This window comes from Mustelus asterias, chromosome 4 (genome assembly GCF_964213995.1).
Source record: "Mustelus asterias chromosome 4, sMusAst1.hap1.1, whole genome shotgun sequence".
In the NCBI taxonomy this organism is placed as follows: Eukaryota; Metazoa; Chordata; class Chondrichthyes; order Carcharhiniformes; family Triakidae; genus Mustelus; species Mustelus asterias.
The window spans coordinates 107,097,264-107,113,965 of NC_135804.1; the positions used below are offsets into that span (position 1 = coordinate 107,097,264).

General features: G+C 44.5%; 1 protein-coding gene across 1 annotated transcript in view; it reads right to left on the reverse strand.

The window, feature by feature from the left end:
• The window catches only part of LOC144492920 (exocyst complex component 1-like), a 98,171-nt gene that overhangs the window by 51,878 nt on the left and 29,591 nt on the right, over positions 1-16,702 (reverse strand). Inside the window, exons 4-5 of the mRNA XM_078211546.1 lie at positions 12,554-12,747; positions 7,468-7,695 (exon numbers count right to left, since the gene is read on the reverse strand). Of these exons, the coding sequence (XP_078067672.1) occupies positions 7,468-7,695; positions 12,554-12,747 (422 nt within the window). The remainder of the gene's footprint in view (positions 1-7,467; positions 7,696-12,553; positions 12,748-16,702) is intronic.

Below are 16,702 nucleotides of genomic sequence, written 5' to 3' on the forward strand. Positions count from 1 at the left end.
CTGGCTCTTGCCACCGGTGGGATCTTCTGCTCCCACTGACGGCGAACCCCCACTGCGAGTTTCCTGGCAGCGGGAGGCGGAAGCAATGGGAATTCCCATTGATAGTGGCGGGACCACAAGGTCTCCAGTGACTTTACTGGGTGTTTTCTATAGGCTGCCCAATAGTAACAGGGATATTGAGGAGCAGGTAGGGAAACAGATCCTGGAAAGGCTTAATAATAGCAGAGTTGTCGTGATGGGAGACTTTAATTTCCCAAATATTGATTGGAATCTCCCTAGAGTAAGTGGTGTGGGTGGGGAGGGGTTTGTTAGGTGTGTTCAGGAGGGTTTCTTGACACAGTATGTAGATAAGCCTACAAGAGGAGAGGCTGTACTTGATTTGGTATTGGGAAATGAACCTGGTCAGGTGTCAGATCTCTCAGCGGGAGAGCATTTTGGAGATAGTGATCATAATTCTATCTCCTTTACAATAGCATTGGAGAGAAATAGGTTCAGACAAGTTAGAAAAGTGTTTAATTGGAGTAAGGGGAATTATGAGGCTATTAGGCAGGAAATTGGAGGCTTAAATTGGAAAGAGGTTTTCTCAGGGAAATGTAAGGAAGAAATGTGGCAAATTTTCAGGGAATATTTGTCTGGAGTTCTGCATAGCAACGTTCCAATGAGACAGGGACGTTATGGTAGGTTACAGGAACCGTGGTATACAAAGGCTGTAATGAATATAGTCAAGAAGAAAAGAAAAGCTTACAAAAGGTTCAGGGAACTAGGTAATGTTAGAGATCTAGAAGAGTACATAGCTAATAGGAAGGATCTTAAGAAGGAAATTAGGAGAGCCAGAAGGGGTCATGAGAAGGCCTTGGCAGGCAGGATTAAGGAAAACCCCAAGGCATTCTACAAGTATGGGAAGAGCAAGAGAATAAGACGTAAAAGAATAGGACCTATCAAGTGTGACGGTGGGAAAGTTTGTATGGAACCGGAAGAAATAGCAGAGGTACTTAATGAATACTTTACTTCAGTATTCACTATGGAAAAGGATCTTGGTGGTTGTAGTGCAGACTTGCAGCGGACTGAAAAGCTTGAGCATCTAGATATTAAGAAAGATGTGTTGGAGCTTTTGAAAAGTATCAAGTTAGATAAGTCGCTGGGACCGGATGAGATGTACCCCAGGTTACTGTGGGAGGCGAGGGAGGAGATTGCTGAGCCTCTGGCAATGATCTTTGCATCATCAATGGAGACAGGAGAGGTTCCAGAGGACTGGAGGATTGCGGATGTTGTTCCTTTATTCAAGAAAGGGAGTAGAGATAGCCCTGGAAATTATAGACCAGTGAGTCTAACCTCAGTGGTTGGTAAGTTGATGGAGAAGATCCTGAGAGGCAGGATTTATGAACATTTGGAGAGGTATAATATGATTAAGAATAGTCAGCATGGCTTTGTCAAAGGCAGATCATGCTTTACGAGCCTGGTTGAATTTTTTGAGGATGTGAATAAACACATTGATGAAGGAAGAGCAGTAGATGTAGTATATATGGACTTCAGCAAGGCATTTGATAAGGTGCCCCATGCAAGGCTTATTGAGAAAGTGAGGGGGCATAGGATCCAAGGGGACATTGCTTTGTGGATCCAGAACTGATTTGCCCACAGAAGGCAAAGAGTGGTTATAGATGGGTCATATTCTGAATGGAGGTCGGTCACCAGTGGAGTGCCCCAGGGATCTGTTCTGGGACCCTTACTCTTTGATTTTTATAAATGACCTGGATGAGGAAGTGGAGGGATGGGTTGGTAAGTTTGCTGATGACACAAAGGTTGGAGGTGTTGTGGATAGTGTGGAGGGATGTCAGAGGTTGCAGCGAGACATTGATAGGATGCAAGACTGGGCGGAGAAGTGGCAGATGGAGTATAGCCCAGATAAGTGAATTACCCAGGTAAGGGAATTAGGGGTTATAGGGATCAGGCGGGTAAGTGGAACTGATCCACTTCAGATCAGCCATGATCTTATTGAATGGCGGGGCAGGCTCGAGGGGCTAGATGGCCTACTCCTGCTCCTATTTCTTATGTTCTTAAGTGTGAGGTGGTTCATTTTGGCAGGTCAAATAGGATGGCGGAATATAATGTTAATGGTAGGACTCTTGGCAGTGTGGAAGATCAGAAGGATCTTGGGGTCCGAGTTCATAGGACGCTCAAAGCAGCTGTGCAGGTTGAGGCTGTGGTTAAGAAGGCGTATGGTGGACTGGCCTTCATCAATCGAGGAATTGAGTTTAGGAGTCGTGAGATAATGTTACAGCTATATAGGACCCTGGTCAGACCCCACTTGGAATACTGTGCTCAGTTCTGGTCGCCTCATTACAGGAAGGATGTGGAAGCCATAGAAAGGATGCAGAGGAGATTTACAAGGATGTTGCCTGGGTTGGGGGGCATGCCTTATGAGGATAGGTTGAGTGAGCTCGGTCTTTTCTCCTTGGAGAGACGAAGGATGAGGGGTGACCTGATAGAGGTGTATAAGATGTTGAGTGGTATTGATCGAGTGGACAGTCAGAGGCTTTTTCCTAGGGCTGAAATAGTTGCCACAAGAGGACACAGGTTTAAGGTGCTGGGGAGTAGGTACAAAGGAGATGTCAGGAGTAGGTTTTTCAATCAGAGGGTGGTGGGTGCGTGGAATAGGCTGCCAGCAACGGTGGTGGAGGCGGATTCGATAGGGTCTTTTAAGAGACTTTTAGATAAGTACATGGAACTTAGTAAGATAGAGGGTTATAGGTAAGCCTAGTAATCGCTAAGGTAGGGACATGTTCGGCACAACTTTGTGGGCTGAAGGGCCTGTAATGTGCTGTAGTTTTCTATGTTTCTATGTCTCACTGCCGGCCAACAGTGGACTGCCTCTCACGAAACATGCAACTAATCTATACGCAGTGGGGAGATCAGGAAACCATCCATCACAGAAGCAGCCTTTGCTGCGGTGCCCTAACTGAGCCGCAGCATCTCGAAGCACTATGTGTGACCTCAATGGATTGTGGGAGTTTCGCGAGTTGAGGAAAACTTAAATATCTTTCTAAAAATCTAATATTATTTATCTTTGTATTTAACATTCAATCGCAGGTACTGTTTAACTTCTAAATCTCATCCGGGGCCTAAGTAGGGGGATTAGAGCTATCCACCATCAATAGCTGAAATAGTTAATTATGGAAACTGGGTTGAACTTGCTGTACTTGAGCTCAGCTGGTGCTTTTGTTCAGAACATGTAAATTCACACATTCTCAGAGCAGCCAGCCCTAGAGTATAACCTCAGTTAGAGTGGACGTTTGTTGAGCTGGGGAAGTCCAGTAGGGAGGGAGGTACTCCTTTGCTTTTCTAACTTTTTCACTCTATATGAATTGATTCTTGCTCTGCTACAGGGCAAGAAGGGAGCTGTTGAGAGTGAATGACTTATAAATGATCAAAGTCTATTTTCCTAATGTTTTACATAGTACTGGAATTTGTGATAAGATCAATAAATATCCAAAAGAATATAAATAATTGAATAAAATAATTAAGTAATTCATTAAAGCTCATAAGTGTGGTAGGACAGATGATGTGTCATGGCTTCAGCATGTGGGAACTCCTGGATTCAAGTGTTATTCAGAGCAAACATGTCTGCAGCTTGAGGAACTTTGGCTCAGTCATTGAGCTGGAGGCTGGGGTGTGGACACTGTGACACATCAGGGACAGCCAAAGTTACCTGGATGCTTCGTATTAGGAGGTCACACCCCTTAGAATAGAGAACCTTGGTTTGGAAAGTAGTCAGGAACAGGAGGGGATGTGGTTGCAGCTGACCCAGGTAAGGGGTCCCAGTGAGCAGGAATGTCAGCCTCTGCAACTGTCCTACAGGTTTGAGGTTCTTTCAGCTTGTTTGGGTGAAAATGGGGGTTGCAGGGTGGATGAGCTGACTGACAGAGAGTTGTATTGCCTGCCCGGTGCCAGGGTTTGGGACATCTGCTTAGAGCTGGAGAGGAACTTGCAGTGGGAGAGGGAGGATCCAGTGGTCATGGTCCATGTAGGTACCAACGACAAAGACAGGATGAACAAGGAGGTTTTGCACAGTCAGTATGAGAGGCTAGGCACCAAGTTAAGAAGCAGAATCTAAAAGGTAATAATGTTTGAATTATTACCTGAACTACCTATGGTAAATTACCATAGGGTAAATAAAATTAGAGAAATGGATGTGTGGCTCAAAGACTGTTGTGGGAGAAGTGGGTTCAGGTTCATGGGAACTCGCATCAGTACGGGAAAAAGTGGGATCTATAGTGTTTGGATGGTCTACACCTGAACAATGCTACAAATCCCTGGAGAGATATCACCAACGTTGCCTCCACAAAATCCTGCAAATCCACTAGCAGGATAGACATACCAACATGAGCATCCTCTCCCAGGCCAATATCCTCAGTATCGAGGCACTGGTCACACTCGAATAGCTGTGATGGGCAGTCTGCATTGCCCACATGCCCGACACAAGACTCCCGAAACAAGTGCTGTATTCCGAGCTCCGCAATGGCAATTGATCACTAGGGGGGCAGAGGAAACGCTACAACGATACACTGAAAATTTCTCTAAATAAATGCAACATCCCATCGACGAGTGGGAATCACTTGCCTTAGAAAGCACAAACTGGCGAAGAAGCATCTGCAAAAGCACCAATCAACTCGAGTGTCACCAGGTGGAGCACGTGGAGGCCAAGTGCAAACAGCGGAAGGAGAGCGTCCCACCCACCCACCTCATCAAACACCACCTACCAAACCTGTGGCGGAATCTGCGGCCCCAGGATTGGATTATTCAGCCACTGCAGAATCCACCTCTCCAGAGTGGAAGCAAGTCATCCTCGATTCTGAGGGACTGCCAAAGAAGGAGAAGAAGAATGGGAAACAAGGAAATGGCAGAGATATTGAATGAGTATTTTGTTTCTGTCATCACAGTAGAAGATAAAAATCCGAAGAATAGTAGAAAATCAAGAAGAAAATGGAAAAGAGGAACTTAAATAATCAGAATCACTAGAGAAAATGTATTTGAAAAACTAATGGTACCATGACAACTATGCACCTGATGACCCCCATCGTAGGATCTTAAAGGAAGTGGTTGCAGAGATGGTGGATGTACTGGTAGGACGCACTGATAGCAAACTTCCAACATTCCCTATATTTTGGAAAGTTCCCAGTGGATTGCAAAACCACAAATGTAATACTTCTACTCAAGAAAGGAGGGAGACAGAAAACAGCAATGTATAGACCATTTAGTCCAACAACTGTCATTGGGAAATTGCAAGAATCTATCATTAAGGAGATAGTAGCAGGACATTTAGAAAATCAAATTACAAAATATAGCATGGTTTTGCAAAAGAGAAATCATGTTTGACAAATTTATTAGCTGTTTTTGAGAATGTAACAAACAGGGTGCCAGTAGATGTCGTGCATTTGGATTTACAAAAGGCATTTGATTGGTTCCACATAAAAGGTTACTGCACAATAGCTCATTGTGTTGGGGGTATACATTGGTTAACTGACAGAAAGAGCACGTCAGGATAAATAGGCAATTTTTAGAATGGCAAAGTGTAACTGGTGGAATACTGGAGCAATCAGTGCTGGGGCCTCAACATTTACTATCTAGAATAATGATTAGAATGAAGAGAACAAGTCTGCTGACAATATAAAGATAGGTAGGAAAGCAAGTTGTAAGGCCAATGCAAAGACTCAACAATATGTGTACAGTTTTGGTATCCTTACTTAAGAAGGGATTTACTTGCATTGGAAGCAGTTTAGTTAAGATTCATTAAGATCTCTGGGGTGTCTTATGAAGAAAAGTTGAGCCTTTGCTTATTGTATTTAAAAGCACAAGAGGTGATTTTATTGAAACATATAAGATACTAAAGGGGCTTGTTGGGCAGATGCCGAGAGATGTTTACCTTCATGGGGAAATCTAGAAACAAGAGGAAATAAAGGTTCTTCATTTAAAATAGAGATGAGGAGGAAGTCCTTCTCTCAGAGGGTCATTAGCCCTTGAAATTCTCTTCCACAGAGTAGCAGAGTTTGGATTGTTGAATATAAGGCTGAGCTAGACAGGTTTTTGATGTGCAAGGGAGTTAGGGGTTATGGCAGACAGGCAGGAAAGTGGGGAAAGGCCAAAATCAGATCAGCCATGACCTTATTGAATGGCAGAGTAGGCTGGCCAGGCTGAATAGCCTACTCTTGCTCCTATTTCTTATCATATGATCCTTGAGGATATTCAAGGTTGAAATCAATAGATTGTTGCTCTCTGAGGGAATCAAGGGATATTGGAAGCAGGCAAGAAAGTGAGGTTGAGGTAGAAGATTAGCCATGATCATACTGAATGGCGGAGCAGGCTCAAGCAGTTGAATATCTACTCCTGCTCCTATTTCTAATGATTTTTTGAAGCAGCATAGGAATTGTCAATTTCAGCCTTCTGGCTTGATCATTTTCTCAAATTATTATGTTTAGAAGGTTGAGTCAACAGTTCTGAACATTTCTTGATAGCAATTAACAGCTACTTAGTATCAAGAAGAAACTATTCTGCAATTTCTATACTGCCTTTGTGCATGTTGTCAAAATATTCAAAAGAAATATTTTGAGAGGTGCTCTGTTCATCTAAGTAATGCTGACAACCGTATCAAGAAACAGATAACCAGAAAACTTAAACAACATTCCCTTGCAAAGTATTTTGATACAGTAAGAGTTTTAACAACACCAGGTTAAAGTCCAACAGGTTTATTAATGGTATTTGCTACCAAATAATCCTGTTGGACTTTAACCTGGTGTTGTTAAAACTCTTACTGTGTTTACCCCAGTCTAACGCTGGCATCTCCACATCAAGTATTTTGATAGCAGGGTGCAGCGACAGAGTGGTTAGTGCTGCTGCCATACAGCTCCAGCGACCTGGGTTCAATCCAGGTGTCTGTAAGTGTGGGGTTTGCACTTAGACGGATTGACCATTGCACCTCAGTATATGCCCTGTGATGGACTGGCACCCTGTCCTGGGTGTATCTTGCCGAGCACCCAGTTTCTGTCAGGATAGGCTCTGATTCCCTGCAACCCTGAACTACTGGAAGTGAAGTAAAGGAGTATTTTGATAGCGGAGAAGGACTGATAATTTTAATTTGCTTTGACAGAACGTAACAAAGGGATACTACAATTAGAGGAATAAAGAATTCAGAAGTAGAATAAATAAATTTGATAATGAAAAACATGGTCTTTCATTCCATGTAGGTTGTAATTTAACCATTGTGATTGAGCCATAGCTCTTGCTCTTTAAATTCTGACAACACCTTTTGAAGGTGTTTGGTCTTTGAGATGCACATCCATAATTAGAGTCAATAATTTACTGGCTACAGTGGACAAGGAAGGGAAAAATAGACATATAGATATACCGAGTAATTTTTAAATTACTAACTTACTTACCAGCCCTCTCACCTTTAATCTGACATTGCTTGCTTACCACAAGAAAAATGACTTCCTCTAAAAGTTTTTGTTGGTTACAATCAATGACTTGTAATTGGTAATTGCTTTGGTGAATATGATCCATTTGTTCTTTAACAGTCTGCAACAGCTCTTCGTAAGTTTGAAGGGTCTGCTCAATATTCTTCACTTCAACGAGACCTACATCAATCAGTTCCATCATTTCAGTTACTTGCTTCTCAGACACAATGATTGATCGTATGTTTGCCTGGAGGATAAACACAATAAAATCACTGTACCTACATAAGCCACAGTGTGTACTGTGACTCAAAATATCATATATACACATACACATATATTACAATTAAATATTGATGAATTATTCTTTGTTCCATGAATGATACATTTATGGTGACTAAAAAGTTGCGTTTTACCGAAAAGCAGTAATCATTTTACATGCCTTTACTATTTCAAATGAATAAACTGATGTGCGATTGCAGCATTAGAATCTTTTTCCATTTTTGAACATCTTCAATGGTCATGGGCCAATCTTAAAATTATCTTAAAGTATAACTGCTAGAAATTCACAAGAACTATTAAAATTGGTCATTAGGCTCTTGAGTTTTAAATGGAGCTTTGATCTGAGACAGAGGATGTGATTTTTCCATATCTACACATGGCGGGCGGCATGATGGATGGGAATGGAAAATATTGTGAGATCGGAAAAATTAATTAATTGCCATCATTAACACTGCCTGGGATCATGCAAGAGGTGACAGGTGCCTTTTTGCCTAGGCTGGCAATTACATAAAGTTCAACAGAAATCAAGCAAGCCAGAATGTCAGGGCAATGGGCTTTGCGGTGCCTTCTGGACTCCCACAGGCACAGGGTGCTTTTGACTGCTCTCATGCCTATAAAAGCTCCTTGGCAATAGGCACTGCGCCCGATTTTACCATTTTGATTCTAAGTGCTGAATCTGGGCGCAATTCAGATCCGACTTGGAAAACCGCTCTCAGGCGCCCCCATGAGCACTTAGCCTGAAAAACAAATCGTGAGTCTGAATTGCGCTGTGGGCGGGACTTATCGCGCCTGAAACGCTGCTGCTCCGATCTGAGCTTTGAACTGCACATGTGCAGTGAAAACAAATTTGAAAAACGCGCCCCTGCCACATCGCTCCCGGGCCGCAAAAAGCGGATAAAGCGGCCCAGGAGCGAAAGGCGGGAGCGATGGCCCCCACAGACATCGCCATACCCCCATAACATAACTGTCCCCCTTATCCACCCACCCCCCCCCCCCGCCGCTACCCAGACCGATCGCGACCCTCTGCTCTCTTCCCCCCCCACTGATCGCCCACAGAGTGGCAGCGGATCCCCCTGTCCCTGCCCCCCCCCCGCCAGAGATCCATCTGGCCTCCCAACCCCACCCAACCAGAGAATGATTGGGCCTCCCTCTTCTCCCCCCCCCCCCACAGTCAGCGATCGGGCCTCCCTCCCCCCCCCCCACCAGAGATACATCTAACCCGCCTTCCTCCCCCCCCACCAGAGAACGACCTGGCCTCCCTCGTCCCCAGCAGAGAATGATCGGGCCTCCCCCCACCTCCACCAGAGATGATCGGGCCTCCCTCCTCCCCAGAGAACGATCGGGCCTCCCTCCTCCACCCTCCCACCAGAGATCCATCTGGCCTGCCTCCCTTCTCCTCTCCCTCACCAGAAAATGATCTGACCCGCCTCCCCCCCCGATCTGAATTAGAGAGCCGCTGGAAGCTCTGAATTTACCTCTTCAGAAGCTGGAGCAGCCGAAACAGACCTTTGCCGAGCATGTCTGTTTTGCGCCGAATCTGGATGGGCGAACGTGATGGTAAAGGGGGAGGTGCTGGTAAAGTTGGGTGGACAGACCATTAATTCAATTTAAATGCATGCAAATGCATTTATATCGCCATTGCGCCCGTTTCAGGTGCGGTTCTGATTGCGGCCATTTTCAGGCCTTGGTAAAGTGGGCATCTGCACAGACGCAGATCGCGCTAATCACCTCACGCCCCGACTTTACCAAGTTTTCACGCCCGAAAACGGGCATGACGCACTGGTAAAAGGGACCCACTAAGTAAAAAGGAAAGCCTTCCACTCTCTCAATGTCCAGCTGGTTTGTGACCAGAAGAAACTATCGGGCAGATTTGTGCCAGATACCCAGGAATCATCCACAAATCATACATTTTGATGCATTTTCAGAACATCTTCGAGGGAGTACACAGGTATCAAGGTTAGTGCCTTGGCAACAAGGGGTACCTGCAAAGGACCTGGCTGATGGTGCCCGTGCGGGGCCACAGAATCATAGAATCAAATAATGCAGGAGGTCGTCTTTCGGCCCATCGAATCTGCACCGACCAAAATTCACCCAGGCCCTATCCCCCTAACGCCACATATTTATTCTGCTAGTCTCCCTGATACTATGGGGCAATTTACCACAGCCAATCAACCTAACCCACACATCTTTGGACTGTGGGAGGAAACCGGAGCACCTGGAGGAAACCCACGCAGACATGTGGAGAAGTGCAAACTCCACACAGTCACCCGAGGCCGGAATTGAACCCGGGTCTGTGGCGCTGTGAGGCAGCAGTGCTAACCACTGTGCCACCCCAAACCTGCAGAGAGAATGTACAACGATGCTCATTCCAAACCGAAGCATAGGCAACTTAAAGACATGATTCAATGAATATTTTTAAATTAATTGTAGCTTTAATTCTGAAAACAACACAACCTTCTGGGCTGTATTTCTTTGAAAGCAGCATAGGCACCTTGTCTCCAATTTTCCAGCTGAGTAAGTCCACCTGCTGTTCCATGATCTTACCTTTCTGGCTGTTAACCTCTTAGGTCAACAAGTGTGAGAGGGTCCTGATTTTACCATTGCGTTGCGTCCGTTTTCAGGCACAAAAACTTGGTAAAGTCGGGCATGAGGCGATTAGTGCGATCCGCGCCCGCATAGATGCCCACTTTATCAAGGCCCAAAAATGTCCACGATCCGTTTCACACCCAAAACGAGTGCAACAGCAATTTAAATACATTTGCATGCATTTAAATTGAATTAATGGGCTGCCCGCCCAACTTTACCAGCACTTCCCCCTTTACCATCGCGTTCGCCCGTCTAGATTCGTCACGAAACAGACATGCTTTGCAAGGGTCTGTTTCGAGGGCTCCAGCTTCTGAAGAGGTAGGTTCAGAGCTTTCGGCAGCTATCTAACTCAGATCGGTGGTTGGGGGGGGGGGAGAGGGAAGAGGGGGGATTGGGGGGGGCAGGGGGTAGGAGGAGGCGGGCCAGATCATTCTCTGGTGAGGAGGGTGGGGAGGAGGGAGGTCCAATCGTTCTCTGGTGGGGGGGGGAGGGAGGAGGGTCAGATGTATCTCTGGTGGGGACGGGGGAAGGGAAGCCCGATCGCTCTCTGGTTGGGGGGGGGGGGGGAGAAGGGAGGCCAAATGGATCTCTGGTGGGGGGGAAGGGGGGGTCTGCTGCCACTCTGCGGGTGATCGGTGGGGGGGAAGGGGGGCACGATCAGTCTGGGTACCAGGGGGGTGGGTGGATAAGGCGGACAGTTATGTTGTTGGGGTGGGACAATGTCTGTGGGGGCCATCACTCCCGCGTTTTGCTCCCGGGCTGCTTTATCCACTTTTTGCGGCCCAGGAGCGACGTGACAGGGGCGCGTTTTTCAAATTTATTTTTTCACTGTGCATGCGTAGTTCAAAGCTCCGATCGGAGCTGCAACGTTTCGGACGCAATAAGCCAACACGATTCAGACTCGCAATTTTTTTTTCAGGCTATGTTTGTATGGGGGCGCTTGAGAGCGGTTTTCCAAGTCGGATCTGAATTACGCACAGATTCAGCACTTAGAGTCAAAATGGTAAAATAGTCTCAATCTGCTTTAGGTACATTTATTTCATTTTTAACAGTTAAACTTTAATCCTCATAGAATCATAAAAGAGTCTAGAATCCTACCATGCGTAGGAGGCCATTTGGCCCATCGAGTCTGCTCTGACCGCAATTCTACCCAGGCCCTATCCTCATAACACCATGCATTTACGCTAGCTAGTTCCCCTGACACTAACGGGCAATTTAGCATGGCCAATCCACCTAATTCGTACATCTTTGGACCGTGGGAGGAAACCGGAGCACCCAGAGGAAACCCACGCAGACACAGGGAGAACGTGCAAACTCCACACAGACAGTGACCCAAGCTGGGACCTGACCCTGTGAGGCAGCAGTGCTAACCACTGTGCCATCGTACCACCCCAATCTTGCCAGAACTAAAAATTACTTTTAAAATATTACTATGAACTGCGAACCAAGTATTTTAAGAAACATTTATAATTATTTACATAGTACTTTAAACCTATTAAATAAGAAATACAATCATGCCAACATTAATATAACTACATGTATATGCATAAATGGGTTATTGATTAGTGGACAGCATGATGGAACAGTGCTTAGCATTACTGCCTTATAGTGCCAGGGACACAGATTTGATTCCAGCCTTGGGTAACTGTGTGGAGTTTGCACCTTCTCCCCATGTTTACGTAGGTTTCCTCCGGGTGCTCCGATTTCCTCCCACAGCAGGTTAGGTGCATTGGCCATGCTAAATTGTCCCTTTGTGTCCAAAGATGTATAGGTTAGATGGATTAGCCATGGTAAATGCACAGGGTTATGGGGATAGGGCAGAGGGGAGGGACTGGGTGGGATGCTCTTTCAGAGAGTCGGTGCAGACCTGATGAGGCAGATGGCCTCTTTCTGCACTGTAGGGATTCTATGGTGCCTTTAGCACACTCTCTGTCATTCCATATTGTAATATCTTATATTGCCAGTACTATCAATGGACGAATGGTTAACATGTTCAGCTCACACTTTTCTGGCCATTCTAGATGTGGACGATATAACTCATTCAAAACAAAATAATGCTTGCTTTAAAATAGCAAACAGGGGGATGCCATACAAACCCACTAAAAATGTGCTCATTAATTTCAGTAACTAGCTTTCTGGATCACATGTACACATCTTACTTTTGACCAGGTAGAATTATTGAAAGTAGCAGTGATTTGTGTTTTGTGTATCAAGTAACAGTGCACTTCTAAAATAATTACCTCATCTAACACATGGAGATCTTTGCTCATTTTCTCTGCAAAAGCTTCTGAATTAGAAATAGACTGATCAAACTGTTCCATTAATTTCTCAATATCAAAGGCCTCTTTTGATGTTAGTTCTTGATAAACACCGACCTCTTCTTCCTCTTCAACTGGTTCTCTTGCTTGCTGTTCCATTGGAGGACGCAGGCTCTCTGGAATGCAATAACATTTTGTATCTTCCCATTGTGTTATGGAAGCAAAAGTTTCATCATTCAAACCAATGTTCTCTTGAATTTACCTATGCTATACACAACTCATTTATTGCACTGTGCAGTCCTGTGCAATACTTTTTCCTCCAAAAAGTATACTTGCTTCATGAAATTTATAAAAGTGCATATGTGACAGTTCAAAGTGACTTTACATAAAGTTCAAACTAGATCAGTTTCTTTCAATACATTCTGAGCTGCCTCAACACAATTAAACCTTATATTTGCAATATTCTTGTGTCAATACTGTCTGAGAGGTTTTAGTTTCCAAACCCTCATAAAAATGAGGTGTCAACCTGGTAAAGCTACCAAACAGGACTACTTGCATGTCAAACAGCATAAAGAGCAAGTGAGAGACAGAGCAAAGCAATCCCATAACTAACCTCTTTGGAGGTTCGTCAGTTTCACTCTCCTTTGTCTTTGGCCACACAATTTTTCAACTGCAAGAATTTTGCCTTTTTCCTTTGGAAATAATTTGTTGTCTCTATCCTTTAAGTCAATACTGGTGCTGTTTTGCTTTTTTTGCAGACGCTTCCGCCACTGGAAACAGATTCTCTTTTTAACTCATCTTTAACAAAATCCTTCATGTTTTTGAACACCGCTACTGAATTTCCCTTTAACATTTTCTGCCTGAAGAAGAAAACCATATCTGCCAGTTTCACCAATCTCTCTACGTAACCAATGTCTTTCACTTTAGATTCCAATTCTCATTTGATACATATAGAGGTGGTGCCAGAAGATTGGAGGATGGCAAATATTACTCCAGGTCCAAGAGAGGCCAATCAGCTCAACTTCATTGGTGGAGAGACTATAAGAGACACTATTCCACATCAAAACTGAAGGTTGTGTGGTTGCTATATATACGCACTTTCAAAAAGCTTTAGCTAAAATATTACATAGTAGATTTGCCAGCTTGTTGAGGGCAAAGTCACAATTTGCATCCTTACTTCCTTTACCAACTTATTTTACATCCCATTCCAACCAATAACTTCTACTTGGAGCACTGGCAACTATTTAACACCTTCTCTTTATTTTTACCCTATCCTATTTCTCCACTACTTTCTTCACTGTGACTTTCTACAGTTTTAGTTCTGTCTATCTGACTGCAATAGGCCCACATTTTTCTTTTCTAATCTTTTCCTGTTTACATACAGATAGGAGTTTCCACAGTCCATCTTAATGTTTCTGGTTAGTTTACTTTCATATTTGATTTTCCTGTTCTGTCAGGTCCTCATTTTCTGAATTCTAAAATGCTTCTAAGCTTCAGGCTTACTAGCCTTTTTTGCAAACTTTATAAGCCTCTTGCTCTGATATAATAAAATCTTTAATTTCCTCTGTTAGCCAAGGTTGGATCAATTTTCCTGTTGGGTTTTTGTGTCTCAAAGGGATGTACATTTGTTATAAACCATGCATTAATTATTTTAAATGCCAGCCACTGCTTGTCTAATTTCATAATCTACCACAACTTGCTCCTCATATCTGGTCATTTCCTTTGTTTAGATTTACACTCATGGGCAAAATTTTCCCAGAAAAGGGCAAAGTGCAGTTACTATCATAAAAAAGTGTCCAACTCATCAGTTGCAATAGCAGGGTTTCACGCTTCAGGCTGCATTAGTTATTCATCCTTGGGGAACATGCCCTATTATCTCGGCCTTTTGGCTAAGATCAAGTGTAGTATGGAGAGGATGCTGCACTTGGTTGAGGTCATTAGGTTACACTGAAGCTTAATATGTTTCATATGAAGCAATTTTTAAAAGCGGCATCGCGGCCTTTTGGCTAAGATGCAAATGAGCTCAAGTCTTGGAGGAGGAACCTCCCCCTTCTCCAATCAGCTTGGCTCATGTAGATCAGGCCCAGGACAGGGTGATTTTGGTCGCTCGCCCTGTCTTGTCAGCCTGGATCTGAAATGTCTCAACTTGTTGAGACTCTGAATTGGGTTTGATTTGATTGAATTGGAAAAGTATATAAAAAAAAAAATTATTGGTGGACGGCCTCTGATTTGCCCACCCCATCGTGAATTCCACACTCTTTAAATCTGGTACCATATTTAACTGGTACCTGCACAACTTTCGCACCCCTTGCACTTTAGGACAGCTCTGTAGAAGATGGCATCCAAAGTCAAGGAGGATGGAGCACCAGAATTTAGTGATACCTCATTGGGAAGCTTTGTGGACAGTGTGTTGACATCCACCCATGCTCTGACTGCAGGACTTCCAGCAAGGTGACCAATCAGGCTTGGGAGGCAGTTACTGCAGTGGTCAGTGCCAACGACCACCAGAAAAAGTTAGTCACCCAATGCACAAAGAGGATTAATCATCTCTTTCATTCTGCCAGGGCAAGTCAACCATCTCATCACTCTCAACTCACACTCGCAAGCCCATCACACATTCTCAAGAATCTCACACAGTGTTGAAGAACCTCACCGCTTCCTCTCACATACCCTCACATCTCCATCTGGCCACATCCCCTCTCCAGGTTTCTCCAGGGCTCAACTTGCCAACCACACATGCCAGGCAGCCTTACTATTTCCCCTTGAATGCGTCTTACTCACACTCTCTTCACATCATGTAGGACAAGCTGACTCATAATAAAAAGGAGGTCCCAGACCACTAGAGGACTTGCAGAGATCAAGGTGTTCATGGGCTTTGAATATCACTGGCTGGAGAGAACGTGGATCATGTCTGTGCTGATGGTGAAGTTGTCAGAGTGAACCCAAATAAATATCCTGCACTACAACAGCCATCAGCCAAACATACTGAGTGATGTCTCTAGTTTCACAGCCCCCTGCCATCCACTAATTATCTGATTTCTCTTGCAGGCACCTCTGGAAAGCTGCAGAGGGCAAGCATGAGCCAGGCCCTCAGCTCCAGCCCTGATGACACCTCAGATATGGATCCTGACGATAGCACCTTTGGAGACCCATTGTTGCGTTTAAGCACACACTCCACCAGTGCAGACACATACACCTCAGTGGGACCTAGTTTTAGAATAGCCTCTGGGTCACAGTCTAGTGAATACAGCGCACAATCTGATCTACAGTAAGTGGAGGTTCAATGCTTGCTGAACGAGACAGCACTTTCTGATGTCTGATGCTGGACGCCCTCCACAAGGGAGAACCTCATCTCAGGACGGACAAATCACTGTGATCTGTGCTCATCCTTCTAAGCATGAGAGTTAAGTAACCATGGTTTGTAATGATTCACCGTCATTTGGAAGTTAATGACTGGAATTAGAGCAGCAATGATACTGGCCCACGATGGAGGAGCAGGGTCCTCAGTACATCTAATGATTCTCTTCTTGGAATCTGCTGGCAATAAGGCCATCATGAACATGCCTAACTTGTTTGGCCCACAGATCTTCAGCTTCCACGACTTCATCACCATCATACTCTTTGATGTTCTCAATAGGTGGCATGTGCAGCTCCTCCATCATGTCATTTGGCAAACTGTCACCCGTTTGCAATGCCAGGTTGTGAGGCACAAAGCTAACCACAATGGTGCGTGATACCCTCGGGGAGTATACTGAAGTCCTCCACCAAATCTGCCCAGTCATCAGAACCACATTTTTCGTATTCCTATGGTGTATTCCACCAAAGTCCGGGTCATTCCATGAGCCTCATTTTACCTTCTTTCAGCAAAAATTTGAGGCCACTGTCAAGGCATCATTAGCTATGTCCTTTGCAGGTAAACTTTGTCCCTGAGGAGACAACTGTGGATCTGCTGTGGTGCCTTGAATATGTCCAGGATCTGCATTCAATTCAAGATATAAGAGTCATGTATGCTTCCAAGATATCTGGTGCAAACCTACGTGATGCTTTTGATATGGTCGCACACCAATTTCATATTGGAAGCCTCTTTGATTGATGTACTAGAAAGCTTGTTGCCAGGGAGCTTTTATAGCT